This window comes from Acipenser ruthenus, chromosome 9 (genome assembly GCF_902713425.1).
Source record: "Acipenser ruthenus chromosome 9, fAciRut3.2 maternal haplotype, whole genome shotgun sequence".
Taxonomy (NCBI): domain Eukaryota; kingdom Metazoa; phylum Chordata; class Actinopteri; order Acipenseriformes; family Acipenseridae; genus Acipenser; species Acipenser ruthenus.
In genome coordinates this window covers 1527437-1542533 of record NC_081197.1, presented here as the reverse complement: position 1 = coordinate 1542533, position 15097 = coordinate 1527437, and the positions used below count along the sequence as shown (strand labels likewise).

Below are 15097 nucleotides of genomic sequence, written 5' to 3'. Positions count from 1 at the left end.
GTGTGGAACAGCCTACAGTAGCAGCTGTTTATTTGACAGCAGCAAAGTTGCTATGGCAACACAGAAGTTCCAAGCTACATCGGAAAGTTTCCAACGCAACCCATGTTGAAAAACATAACAAGGAATTTGGCACATTCAGCTGGGCACCACATCAGTCAATTATTTCTTTCTGTGTGCGTTTCTGTTATATTAATACCAGCCATATTAAAATTCAATCTTTGTAATGCATACACACCCAGTACATGAATTACATTCATTTAAAAAATAAATACTAAGCAAACTCATTGATTCCAGTGCTAACGAGAGATGGCACCTGAGTTGACTTATCTTTTACAGTATAAATAATTCATGTTTCATGATTTTATAAGTTGTGAGTAAGTGATCTCAAAATGTACACGATGCCTATTGCCCCCTAATAGATTTGGGAGGAGATGATTCTGCTATGAAGTTTAAAAATGGTTACATAATGACTTTATAAAGTGTTTATAATAATCTATATATAATGAGTATAATAAATGTGTTATTGATGATGTTATTAACAGTTATATACTGTGATTGGAAATAATAACACTGAATGACATTGTCTTTGTTATTGCATGTTATAAGAATGTTATATTGCTGATACATTTACACATTGTTATTTTTGAATAGCATTTAAATACAGTAAAAACAGACAAAGTGCCTAACTACTGTACCTTCAGGCGCCCTTTCTCAGAGAGATCTACCAGTTCCTTTGAATTAGGTGTAACCTACAGCCTGGATTTAAGCCATTTTAAATTACAAAAAAACAAAAAAAGCCAAGACACATGCTGTCCATCAGCCCTAAAGCCTTTAGATCCAACAGGCTCAGAGAACACCTATATAACCTGTATCCATGTTTACAGTAGCAAAGACATGTTTATAGATTGCTTCTAATCACTTAGAACAGAGAGCTAAGAGTTACGTAACCCTTTACGGATCTGTTATAAGTGATTGTAAACAATCTATAAACATGTTATTAATGATGCTCTTAACAATTATAGAATATGATTAGAAATAATAAGACTATTATTATACACTTTTGTCATTGTTTATAATCACTTATAACGGACACCTAAACTAAAGTGTTACCGAAACGGATACTGCCCTCAGCCCGATTCTAATGCCTGTTGTCTTGCCTCTCATTGTACTGTTTGTAATTCTTACAGACACTTGTATTCCTTGAGTGTTCCTTCAGCTGCTCATGTACAATAACAATCACATGCTACTGCAAGGGAACAGGACCTCACCACTACAACGTGTGCTGCAGAACTGCCTAGTTCCACTAGGGGGTGCTGTTAACGCAATGTGGATAAAACACTACACTCATGGCTGAATCGTACAGCTTTCTTAGCAAAGCCATCTGTCGTGTGTTTGCAAGGGGCGTCCTATTTACACAAGCGAGTGTTCTATATGTTGCAGGGGCTGGCAATTTCTGACTCAAAGCACCATCTGATGTATAATTGTTATTGTTTGACATGCAAGGAAATAATTTGCAGGTAAATAAAAAAATAAGTTAAAAAAGCATTTCAAAACTTGCAACCTAATTTTATTGTTATGGATACATGTGTAATAAAATATTCATTTTTTTAACAATAAAATAACCCATATAGCAATTTATAGTGGGGTTCCATTAACTTTAATTAAGTAACATAACAGATGCTGCTTTTATGGATTACTCTCCGTTAATGAACATCCATTTAATTAGATGTAATTTAATTACTGTAATGCAAATCAGACTCATTTTCTACCTTTATGATTATAGTTATAAAGAGACTACATAAAAAAAAAACCTTCCCTCATGCCACAGAAGCCTCAGCCCTTCTATTAGCCCTGATTTCAAACATGTACATAAGGCACCCTGGAAAACTTGATTTATAAATTAATATTACAAACTCTAATATATCACGCATGGGGGTGTCTCTTACTGTTATAAAAAATGTCATCCGGTACAGATTGGGCTTTGAAGCAAACCTGAGTGATTCTGTCTGCTCACATTGTGCAAAATGATTTGTTTTACAATAAGAGAGAGGCACCCTACTCACACTCTATTAACTTATTATAAACCTCAGAAACGAAGATTGTAGTCAGGAAATGCTATTGCACATAGAAAGCGTTGCTGTATATATGCGTCGCGGTGTGTTATAGGCACAGGATGACATCTACACGCAAGAGAGATTTGGACAAATACTTAACGGCCACAGACTGATTTCTCATATGGGATAAACAGTTAAAGGATCACCTGCATGTTCCTAATATTTCATGTAATTTCTGTTTAATACTCTACTGTGTGTGTTCTGTATGGTTCTCTATTGTTATCTTGCGCTGTCACTGGAGTCTGCGCAACACTTATATGCTTCCACACAACCAGCCATGAGGAGTCTTTTCAGAAGTCAGCAAGCATGGCAAACAATGACCTAATCAAAAAAGAACAATAGAGAGCCACACAGAACCCATACTCTGGAGCCTTAAACAGGTAGGAAAGGTAATATTAGCACAATGCAGACAACGTGTCTCTAATGACTGTGCATTTACATAGCAGGGCTCAGGAATGTGTACTTACACATCATTACAATGTACTTAATCTGTGCAGGAGGCTGTGGTCCAGTGGTTAAAGAAAAGGGCTTGTAACCAGGAGGTCTCTGGTTCAAATCCCACCTCAGCCACTGATTCATTGTGTGACCCTGAGCAAGTCACTTAACCTCCTTGTGCTCCACCTTTCAGTTGAGACGTTGTTGTAAGTGACTCTGCAGCTGATGCATAGTTCACACACCCTAGTCTCTGTAAGTTGCCTTGGAAAAAGGCGTCTGCTAAATAAACAAATAATAATACTAATTTTTCTCACGATATAACCCTAACTCTAACCCTAACCCTTTTCGGTTACAGTTGTGCACTTACATATCTAGTGCAAAAACATTCACACTTTAAGTACATTGTAACCATGCATAATAACATTGTAATGATGTGTAAGCACACATGTATTTACTTTATAACTACTATATAAATACACAGTAATTAAAGACGCTTAATGTAAAGTGTTTCCAAACCCTTTAAATGTCAGGATTCATAAAGACAAATGATCTTTTTTTTTTAAGAAAATGGTGTAATCACTAAAATGGCAACTTCTTTTTTTCTTTCTTTTTTTTTTTTTAATCATCTAGATCGACTCTGCGACAATATGGAGAATCTAAACCCCTGATTTCAATATACATATAGCAGGACGTGAAGAGTAATTAGTGTTAATCAAGAAGGTCTCAGCACATGCCATCCATCAGATCAGTAACCTCCTGCAGTCAAACTCAGAGCCGTTCGAGAAGTTACCAGCGAGAGGAAAGCAGCGGAGACTACAGGAGCCTTTGAACCAAAGGTATGACCCACTGCAGGCAAAAGAACAGACGCCCACACCACGCAGCAGCGATTATAAGAAGGCTGTTAGCAGAATCAATTAGCAGCAGCTTGGGGAACAGCGTGAACACACAGCACAGTGTCCTGAGGCTTTCAAACTCAGTTTGTCTCCACAGAATATTAGCTGCCGTACATCCTTGTCTAAAAGTCACCAGACAAAGTTAGCTGAGACCATCAGGGAGGATACAACCCTGAATAGCAAAAGAACAAGGTCACCCTCATTTTTAAAAGCCCAATAGCCAACTGAGCCATACATTTTCCTTTCAGAAAGAATGTTTAGTTTATTCACTTTGTTACCCGCAGGCAGGGCCAGCACAGATACACCTCAATAGTGCAGCACTAATACAAAGAGAGACCTGAGTAGACCAGACTCAATATAACAACGCCACAACGATAAAACAATTCCAAACAATTACTATACATCCAAAATAATATATATTATTTATACAGCACCTTCTCGAATAAATCTATACGGACACCTCCCTTCCACAACAATCAAATCAATTCAACCCCAATATCACGCTCCTATTAAATAAGGAGATGAAGAGCTGCGTTTATGGAAATCTTAGCAGACACCTCGGGATGTCACACGGATTGTAAACCCGTACGACAGCTAAGCTGTAACTGACGTTTTTAATCAGTCTTTCTGACGTGCAGCACATGGCATTAATTAAAGCCAAAAACCAAAGGGCCTCAGCTAATGGAATTTCACATTTCACTCGAGATGCAAAGGTAATAAATAGACTTTAATCACTGGCTCTGATAACAATGGCTTTGCATTTCTAAAGGTGTTGCTGTTTTCCTCTGAAAAGATTCGGACAGGGATTGGTTTCCTGTATCCCTGAGTCTCTTAAGCGGGATGTGCTGTTAGCAGGTCTGTTAATTTTTCCTTCCACTGTACGTGCCTGGCTGAACATCTGGCTGAACATCTGTTTTTTCTATACAAATCCTCTATAACAGGGAGGGCTGACAACATACTCCCCAAGCAAGCATCTTAACCACTGCAAAAAGAAAAAGGGCCATGCTAGTCTACTTGTGAGGCTATAGAAGCCCAACTCAACAGCAGGGTCACACAACAGTACCCTGTTATCCCTGCGTGCCAGTATCTCAGTACTGAACCAGTATCTCAGTGCTAAACCAGTATCTCAGTATCTCAGTGCTGAACCAGTATCTCAGTGCTGAACCAGTATCTCAGTATCTCAGTACTGAACCAGTATCTCAATGCTGAACCAGTATCTCAGTGCTGAACCAGTATCTCAGTATCTCAGTGCTGAACCAGTATCTCAGTATCTCAGTGCTGAACCAGTATCTCAGTGCTAAACCAGTATCTCAGTGTTGAACCAGTATCTCAGTGCTGAACCAGTTTCTCAGTATCTCAGTGCTGAAACAGTATCTCAGTGCTGAACAAGTATCTCAGTATCTCAGTGCTAAACCAGTATCTCAGTATCTCAGTGCTGAACCAGTATCTCAGTATCTCAGTGCTTGAACCAGTATCTCAGTGCTGAACCAGTATCTCAGTGCTGAACCAGTGCCCACAAATGCTAACCCTATAAGAATACAATCCAGGTGTACTGTGTTTTCATTGAGAGCACCATTGGAAACACATCTAGTTACAATACAATCATGCAAGTTGATGCATTTTAAGAAATTGCTGTTCACCACAATGACAAATATAGCTGTGTAACTGTAGGTAATCACAATGTAATCAATTCCTTCTAAAATAAAGTGTTTTACCATTTTCAGGTACAGATATAGGTTCTGAATCACGATGGAGACGTCTCTAACGAACTAACTAATAGTGAAGTAAGTCTAGGCTTCCTTATCACACAGATAAGTGTGATGACAGACCCACCTGTTACACGAAGTTTGTCCGCCCCGACCACCACCTCGTTTTCATTGGCAGAGAAAAGCATTTTCCCCTCGTTGGAGAGGATCTCAAACTGCTGGCCGTGGGCTTGGACTGCTTTTGGACCTGAAAACAAAAGAAATAGTTGAAATCCTGGCAATGAAATCATTTTATACATCCTGGGTACCAGTTCGAAGGTAAATACAGATAGGGTCTATAACCGGGGGTGGCCAATCACGGTCCTGGGGGGCCATTCCACTCCTGGTCTTTGTTCCAACCCTGTTCTAAACCGTTTCATTGAACCAATGAAACCTGCATCCAGGCCCTGAAGTCGTTTATGATCTCATTTTACCTGTCAAACCTGGAGTGGAATAACCCTCCAGGACTGGGATTGAACACCCCTGGTCTATATGGTAAAGTATATGTTCAACTACAACAGCTGGCTGACATGCCATTGTTCTCAAGGTTTAATGCTGCTGCAACAGGATCGAAGTACAACAGGATCTATTTTAATAACCTAAACAGTGGATGATCTTAATACCACCACCCTAAAGTTTACACGCCTCATTTTGCACAAACATAATTTTAATGGATTTTTACCATAAGCAGAAATGTTAATAAGCATGTTAATTAATTCTATATAAACAACACAATTACAATTTAATCTCTGCCAAAATACATGATTGTGATCAATTAATGTTGCAAATGGTCAATATTCCAAGGAGTGGATTCTCACCCCACAAGCTGATTTATTTAGCTTGCCCCGGAATGAACCTGCAGCATTTATGGCTCACTTTACTAATTACAGACAGACAGAAAGATATTTATTGCACGCTAAAATGAGTCTTTATTCGTTTAATAGGTCATAAATTTGAAATCCTAATACATTGCTTATGGCTTTTTAAAGTTATGTTAATATGTGGAGTATCACAGGGTTGAGACCTAGGATCTGTGTTTTTAATCTTAGATATGCAATGCAGTAGCACTTAAAACATGCAATGCATCTTCCCCTTGAACCATGCATGACAGCATTCTATTGTGCTGCACACCAGCACCGCTTTTATCTGCTTAAAAAGGCTGGAAGCAAATATTTTTTCTTTTTCCCCACTTTTCACACAGTAGTGTGCTAATGTATTAGAACACCTCAAGATTTGACATTTATATCCTTTATGTATCTAATTGCATGAAAACCTCTGGGTGTGAGAATTTCAATTTACAGTCAGGCACTAAAACTATCTAATTAATTAGACCAGTGCAGTTTATTTTTACCCTGAACTCAGCTCTCATGCACCGTTAAAAAGGAAACACTCCGGGTGGTTGAAATGAAGTATCCGGGATGTGTGCTATTTTGCTGAGTCATATTTTTGTTGCAACAAATGAACAGGAAAACAGGTCATGCCCAAAGGCAGCTTTTCAAACTCGCTCGCTGTTGCATCCCTGGTGACTCCCATCTGTAGGCTCTCCATAATTCACAATCACACCAAGAACAGGGAACTGCAATGAGAAACCTGTGGGAATCTGAGACGAACAGACACATGACAGGACCAAGTCCACTAAAAAATGTTTAAATGGCTGCAACAGCCACAGATATACCTTTGTTTCGTTTATTTAGTGTGCCCAATTATTTTACCCCCGACTTTCTCCCCAACTTAAACTGTCCAATTATGTTTCCCCTCACTGCATCAATTCCCCACTCCGCTCAGGAGAACTGAAGGTTCAGTGGGCATCCTCCGATCCCACGACCGAGCCAGCTTCCTCTTCTACACCCAGGAACTCGAAAGCGGATGTTACCGAGCTAAGATAAAGGCCAGCCCTGCAGGTGTCCGCCTCAGCTCACTGGACACCTGGCCGGTAGGGTCCGCTGTAGCACGATAAGGAGAAACAGTCCCTGCCGGTTTTGCCTCCCTAACCCACAGGAGCACCAAGGCCGATGCAACGCTCTCTCCAGAATCCCCAGTGAAGACCGGCGACTTTGCACAGCCAGGACATGAACCTGCGCTCCCCTGGCTGTATGACACCCTGCACATCATGCGGCCGGGCTTTTACCAGGTGAGCCACTCGGGGAGCGATATACTTCAAATCAACAACATACAAACAGGGACATCAGTAATTGTACCAGACAAGGATCCTAGCTACACTGAAATGCCTTGAACCCGTCACAATCTTTTTCTTTAAATATATCACTAAATTATATCAATATCTACTAACTAGGTTGGTATTTCCTTTGGAAGTATTACATTTCCAATACATCTGTTTTGAGTTTTTTTGTCACGTTAATACACTGGCCTGAAACACATCCCGATTATCCAAGTGTAAGCTCTTTTCAGAGACAGGTTCAACCCCACTGTAGTGCAGGTCTCACAACAGCACTGCATCAGTCTGTGCTCTACAAACTCTGGTCTGGACAAACTGAATGCTAAAGCAAGTTCTTAACACATGCTGGGAAAATGCTTATCCAGTACACTGCTTCCATGTATAACGATCCACAGAAGATGCATAATAGCTTTATGTCTTACACCTAGCCCCCACATGTGGCTTTAATGAGCTGCCGCTACCCAGCTCAAGCTCTCTGTTTCAGCATCCTGCCTGAGGCACTGTGTAGGTCTGGAGCTGGCCAGCCGCTTCTTCCAAGCAGCAAATACATTATTCTAACCCAATCATCCTGCTAATGCAAATTTTAACAACCATCATGCTTTAGATTTGCCAAAAGTATGATTGCCAAGGAGTAGATGCACCTTTGGTTATGAATCCCTTTAGATATATAAAGGGAATGGTTCATGGTTAGTTATTTTATATAGGTATAGCTGCATCTCTTTTACAGGTTTAGAAAGATGTATTTATCATCTCATTCTGTTTATCGGCCAAAGAACACCAAAAACTGCTGAGGCCAAACGGTTTCATGAATAGGGTGCACATGATAAGCATGACCTTGCTCCATTCCACCAATGCTTTTATGCACGATTCCCCATCTACAGATCCATACATCTCCAAGCATCAACTAAACTCTATGAAGAACACTGTATTGAACAAAGCCTCAGGTTACACTTGACCTTACTGTCTTCATTATTAGAGCAGTGTAAACTTACTTTGCTGTTTTTAGTGCTTTTGTCTATTGAGTTTCCTTTCAGGGTTTTTAGGGTTAATGTTTTTGCAAGTGGAGGGTGGTGTTAGGGTGTGCTTATTATTAAAGCAGATAAAAAGCCTGGTTAAAAACCACCGCTGGATTTTTAGAGCATTTTACAGCACTGGGGAATCACCCTGGATTGCATCAATCAAAATGTACGATAGTAACATGAAGTTACTAAAATAAAATACAGATTCCTTTACCAAGCTGCCTGCTATCAAGAATGTAGAGTCATGGTATATGGCCTGACTGTATCGACTGAGCCCACTGACCGTTCTGGAAGACCATGTCAAGTGCAACTAAACTACCCAGGGCAGCATGGATCAGAATGAGACTGTCCAACAGGCAAGCAGCCGGGAACGTAGGAATCATGATTCTCATAGCCTTTCAAATACCATGCAGCTACCTATGTACTAGCATTAATGGACTAGCCTTTATGACACCGGTATCAAATACCATCTAAATCCGAAAAGAGTATGCATGCCATCAAATTACCAAATCCATTTTAGTGCCTGAAATGAAATAGCCGTCTGGGTTTTTGAAGGTCACTTTTATTATTTCAGAATTAGGGGGCGCCAGTGCCTGGCGGGGGGGGGGGGGGGTGGTAGCCTTTACAGTATAATGTGGAAATGCCATCAAAATGTAATCGCTTCTGAAATCATTCAATTAGTCTTGCAATTTATCCTTCAACTAATGTATTATTTTCCAAACCCAGCTGGACACCCAGAGGCCTCCAAATAATAGTCTTGATCTGGGTGTCCAACGAAAGTAAAAAAAAAATAAATAAATAATAATATATATATCTTGGCTCTTCGTCTTGGAGATGAAAAGGAAGATATCTGGTTAAATAAAGTTGTAATGGAAATTATCGGGGACAAATGGTAAGCCAAAAGCAAATGGGTTTTCTGAAGTCATTAATTAGTTATGGTTTGTGAAACTGGCTGCAGGGACTTGGTGGGAAGGACATTACTGAACCCTTCTCACGCAGGCAGCATGCTTCATTAACACCAGGCTGTGCCTATTACAACTTTAATGAACAATCCCTATTGCTTCCAAGCACAACAATACCAGCCTCAGAGCAATCTGTGTCTATTAAGTCACACTGATCTGGGCTCTGAGACCCAGCAATGACACGGTCCAATTAGCTGAACACTGTCCTCTAAAAAATAAAGCTTGCGCCTTTAAAAAAAATTATTATAATTGGACACCACAATCATCAGGGATATACAGTGTGTGCTGTAATGTGTTAAGTGTTTAGTTCAGGGCCATTCCACTCCAGGTTTAACAGGTAAAATGAGATAATTAACTACTTTAGGGTCTGGATGGAGGTTTAATTGGTTCAATTAAACAATTTATAACAGGGCTGGAACAAAGACCAGGAGTGGAATGGCCCTGCAGGACTGTGATTGGCCATCCCTGGTCCAGTCCTATTGGTATATGTTCTGTGAGAATCTCTGGTGTTGGACTTCAAAGCTTATTTCTAGTGGGATTGTGGTGGTCAAGCTGAAGCTGGTGGCTTATGAGTTCTGCACCATGGTCTAGCTACCCACTCATGGAATCGGACATTACTGGTTTCAGGTATTTGTCCTGTATGAATGACTTGTCTGCTTTTGCCCTTGATTTTTATAATGTTGTTTCTTGCCGTCTTGTTAAATGAATACATTTGAAATGTGTGTTGCGCAGGGATACTATGTACAGCATGAATGAGAGTTAATGCGACTTAGGAGTTTGCATGGACACATATTAGGGGTTTGAGTGAGTGTGACAAACTCCCTGAGCTGCACTTCTTCACATCCAGTGCGCTATTTTAATTTCATGATTTCCAGTTCAGTGAGACAGAACTCTGTATTGAGCTATAATGAGCTTCATGGCTCTGTATGTCTCATGTACAAAAGTGATTAACCAAAACATTCCTTCAAACAGTCACTCTGTGGATTTTTAATAAACCCTGTAAAGCAATCAGTCTTGTTACTGTGAATTCATAGAACAAAACAAAAAAAACAACTAATTATTATTTCCCTTGAGGCCTAGATTAAAAACACTATATTAGTCAATCACATTAATATCGCCCTGACACTTTGGATTAAGGTGTGCATTGATTTTTAATAAGGTTTAATTAGAGCAAAAACATGTTTTAGTTCATTATGAAATGCTGATGTGAAAAAATATTCAAAATTACATAATGATCAATAATGACTTTGTTTGAAAGCTCAGATTAACTTTCAGGTTATTATAAAGCCTTCAGCCTTGCTTAAAATTGATAGAATTCCTTTAAACCTGTTCGTTAGAAATATAGTTGTGAAACATGAATGGGTGCTGCTCAGAAGACCATGGTTTGTGACCGTGCTACGGCACACTTCCCCTCACAGTTTCTTAAACATCAACATGAATGGGTGCTGCTCAGAAGACCATGGTTTGTGACCATGCTACGGCACACTTCCCCTCAGAGTTTCTTAAACACCAACATGAATGGGTGCTGCTCAGAAGACCATGGTTTGTGACCGTGCTACAGCACACGTCCCCTCACAGTTTCTTAAACATCAACATGAATGGGTGCTGCTCAGAAGACCATGGTTTGTGACCGTGCTACAGCACACGTCCCCTCACAGTTTCTTCTCCTGAGGAAACCGCATCTTACCTACTGTTAGTCTGCCCGTCACGTTCCCGTTCATGTCACGAGCATCGACCACGATGTTTTGAGATGAATGCAGAAGCAGGGATGAGTCCTGCAAAGACAAAGAAGACAAGGATCAAATCCGCATCGCGCTTGATGGAGGATTGATCAGCTTGAATAGAACAAGGGGAGATTTCTGTAGCAGGGCTGCTTCCTCCTCTTCACAGCGAATTAATGTTTGAGGTGCTTCATCAGATGAACAAAATTGCAATAAAAATTCCATCAAGGCTGGCTCAAAATACCGATAATAACAGGGCCAGTCGTTTAGGAGTAATGAAGACATTCTTTCAGCACCCAGCATTGTATTAATTATAGTGATCACACATAGTGATGGCGTGATACCAGGCACTGACCTGGGAAGGCTGATTCCAGTGTTGCCATTTCGATACTGAATGAAGAGGTTCATCACTGTGGCTGCTGGAAAGGCCCTTGATCTGTCTGTTTGTGACATACAGGCCAGCCTGTGAACACGACTTTCACGTCAAGATAAAGATTCGAATTCTACAAGATCTCATGTCCCAATTGGCTAATACAAAAAAAAAATATCTACAGATGAACGGTCAATTGTCCCCTCTGATGACACCACCAATATTGTTTTTAACAACAGTTCATTTAAAAAAGGTTTAAAAATACAAATATTGACTATAACTGTTTGGAATGAATTGGCTCAGTCCATTGGATTGAATGAAAAGACAAGGGCTGGATGCATTTAAACTCCAATCTATAGTATCTGTGCCTCTCTTACCCCAATAAACTGGGATTGTATTTCATCTCCACACACAGAGAACGCCCATACAATGAAGTCAGCTAGTTTTATAACATTAAAACTTATAAAAGTTTCCCATTGTAAAAGCATAGCAGAGTGTAATAAAGCACAGTGAAATCACAGTCAAGCATATGCAAGCATTGTAAACAATAATGATGTATGATAAAGCATATTAATAAACATGACAAAAAAGGGTAAACTATGGTAGATGCATAGTGTAACAATGGGAAAAGCATGATAAAACTGCAAATACACCATGCAAAAATACTGTGGTAAACTTTTATATGGGAGATTCACCTCTGGAAACAGAGAGGTGGAAATAGATGCCACCGGTTATTTGTTTTCAGAGCTCCAGTCCAGTATTGCATTGACCATAACTGCCCAAACAGGAGAGGGATTCCCTGGCTGTTATGGCGACTGTCCCTCACCATCTACATCATTGTTGGCACAGGTCTTGTTGATGCTCCCTTTGCACCGCTGAATTTAAAATGCAAACTTACTGAGTTAAAACACAAAACACACTTAGCAGAGAACACTGACATTGTGTAATGTATGCTGCTCTACAAATTATGTATGGGCCTAAAATCCCCTGCGGTTCAACTAATGTTTTCCTTGGTTATTTTACTTCTCCAAATATTGATTAACAAACCCTTACGAAAGTACATTACAACCCATTAAAATTACACAAGACCTTTATATTAGAGCAGAGTAGAGAGACGGACAGCTCCTTCAAGTATTTATTAGAATAGATGCTTCCAGAATTGGAAATCAAGTCATAAACTTGGGCTGGTGTACTTTATAAGAGACTTCATTAACAGTGCCACTGTGCACAGCTTACATTTCATCTTTTAATGTAGCTGATGTGGGTTCCCTTCTTTTTTCCAATTACAGGCGAATGTGCCGATAGCATGAAACTCTTACACCGCGATCGTTTTAAGGTTAAGTGTCGCCTTCTAATAGTTCAAGCAAAAGCGAGCACAACATAATTACCACCACTGTGTTACGCTCATTATAAAAATTCCATGTATTCCCAGATTTACAGCAGTGTAACACAGTTCTGCTCTAATTGGTTGACATTATATTGGTCGGCTTTATTTCACTTTATTTTTTTTTCCTGATCCACATAATCTAATAGAATAAACCCAGATGTAGTAACGACATTATCAGGAGAGCACGCCAACTGCTATTGTCTTCTGACTTGATTGTATACAGTGTGATATCGATTTTAATGATGTAGGTTTTTGTGAATATGGCCTAACGTTGTTGTTGTTGTATGCGGTTACCTTTTCCCAATGCATGCAAAGCTGAGGGAACATGAAGCCACTTTGTGGCTTGGAACTTGGTTTCAGGAGACTTGGGGTTTGATGCAGCAAAGTTGCCTCAAACCAGGTCTCCCGCTGGTCTCCTGGAAGCAGGTTTCAAGCCACTGTGCCAGAGAAAGTGTCTTTGTGTTCCCTCAGCTTTAGGCTCATTATTGCCTGGCCTAGAAGAACAATGTTTTAGTCCCAAACACTGATATAGAAATAATATTTATTGAAAAAAACTCAGAGATACAATAAAGCAACCATATCAAAAAAAGATGCTTCACAACACCAGACTGTCACAAAGGAGGAATAAATAAATGACCCTGGAAAAAAAAAAGAGCAGAAAAAATCAGGAGAATTCCGGGCACAACAGCCTCTCTTATATACTGTCTGTAGCCAGCTATCATTCATCGGATCCCAACTGCATTAAAATCTATTCAAATAACCTTCAGAACAGTGCATACCTCATATTGCAATGCAAAACATTTTCCTCTCACGGGACAGTGCCAAAATGAAATGCATTAGGAACTGACTTGTCTCAGATAAAAATAAATTTTGCAATGAGATGACGAGGAGTAACCTTCTCACACATAATCCAGCTTTTTCAGGACAAATGGGGTGTTCAAGCTTTCTGTGCTAGTAGCTATAAAAGCAAATGCATGACAGGCTGTAGACTGGGTTCCTTCAACTAAAGACACCATTGCTTTAGGAGCTGAGGAAACAAGCAGATATTAACCAGTGTCATTATTCTCTTTCTTGTCATGGCAAAGAAAGACTGCAAAGCTCAAGTCCACTGTCTTGTGTGAATGCTGTCAGAGGAAACCAGGACCAACCCATTGGACTCCCCACCTCCCCCTGCATGGTGTACTGGTAGATATCCCATTCATATATACTGCAGATAAAACAGCAGGTTGTGATGATGACTCTGTCCCTTAGCATGAGAGACCGGTCTGTCCTGAAGCACACAGTGTCCCACATTATCTCATGACAATCTCCAGCCATTGCCTAGAACTCTTAATGCATACATCTGTCTCTTTTACAAGTCACCACCATACATAAAACACATAACGAGATCATTATAAATCACTATACATATAACGTCCCTACAGGCCAAGCGATCTATTCACCTATACTCTTAGATGTTTTATTTGACTGTACAAAGCCTCATAGAGGTGGCTGCTCCATTATTTTAACACAGAGCTTAAAATGAAAAATCAAACGTCTGTTTCTGACAATCAAAAGCATATTTGTAGCAAAATGGGATGTTAGCAGCATCAACTTACTGTTCTGGAGTGAATTTCTTTGGCGTACAGCGGAAATAGAAATTCAGACTCTCCTTCTAGTCGAAGCCCATCTTTAGTGACTTTCAATAGTCCCATTCCTTCCTGTAGAAAAACAAGAAAACTTTTTTTTTACAATTTAAAGTCAATAAGACATCAAGTAACATATTTTCAAAACGTTTCCTCCATTCCTTAATGAACTATTTTTTGAAAGCAGAGAAAATCATGTTAAACAAAACACACTGAGAGTGCTGAAGAGAACTGGAAATATATAACTTAGCTGTTTGGTTGTAGTTTTGTAAAATTATCAGTTGGCAATTCAAATTACCGCTTTCAAAAAATAATAGAAGATAATTAAAGACTGGAGCAAACGCTTTGAAAACATGGCCCTGATACATTTTCTGTTATAACAATAACACGGGGACGTTCATGTATTACATCATCAAGTTTAACATGGCCTTGATACATTTAACTGTTATAATAATAACACAGGGGCATTCAAGTATTACATCATCAAGATTAGGTTCAATTATATTTATTTTTCAAATAATATAGAGCTGAAGACACGGCAGAGCTGAAGACACGGCAGAGCTGAAGGCGCGGCAGAGCTGAAGACACAGCAGAGCTCAAGACACAGCAGAGCTGAAGACACAGCAGAGCTCAAGGCGTGGCAGAGCTGA

General features: G+C 39.7%; 1 protein-coding gene across 4 annotated transcripts in view; it reads right to left on the bottom strand.

Moving 5' to 3' along the window:
• Positions 1 to 15097, bottom strand: part of LOC117406076 (gamma-sarcoglycan-like) — a 59410-nt gene that overhangs the window by 12728 nt on the left and 31585 nt on the right. For all 4 annotated transcript variants that reach the window (XM_059030649.1, XM_059030650.1, XM_059030648.1 and 1 more), the window contains exons 3-5: positions 14421 to 14522; positions 11032 to 11119; positions 5276 to 5395 (exon numbers count right to left, since the gene is read on the bottom strand). In XM_059030649.1, coding sequence (XP_058886632.1) covers positions 5276 to 5395; positions 11032 to 11119; positions 14421 to 14522 — 310 coding nt within the window. The remainder of the gene's footprint in view (positions 1 to 5275; positions 5396 to 11031; positions 11120 to 14420; positions 14523 to 15097) is intronic.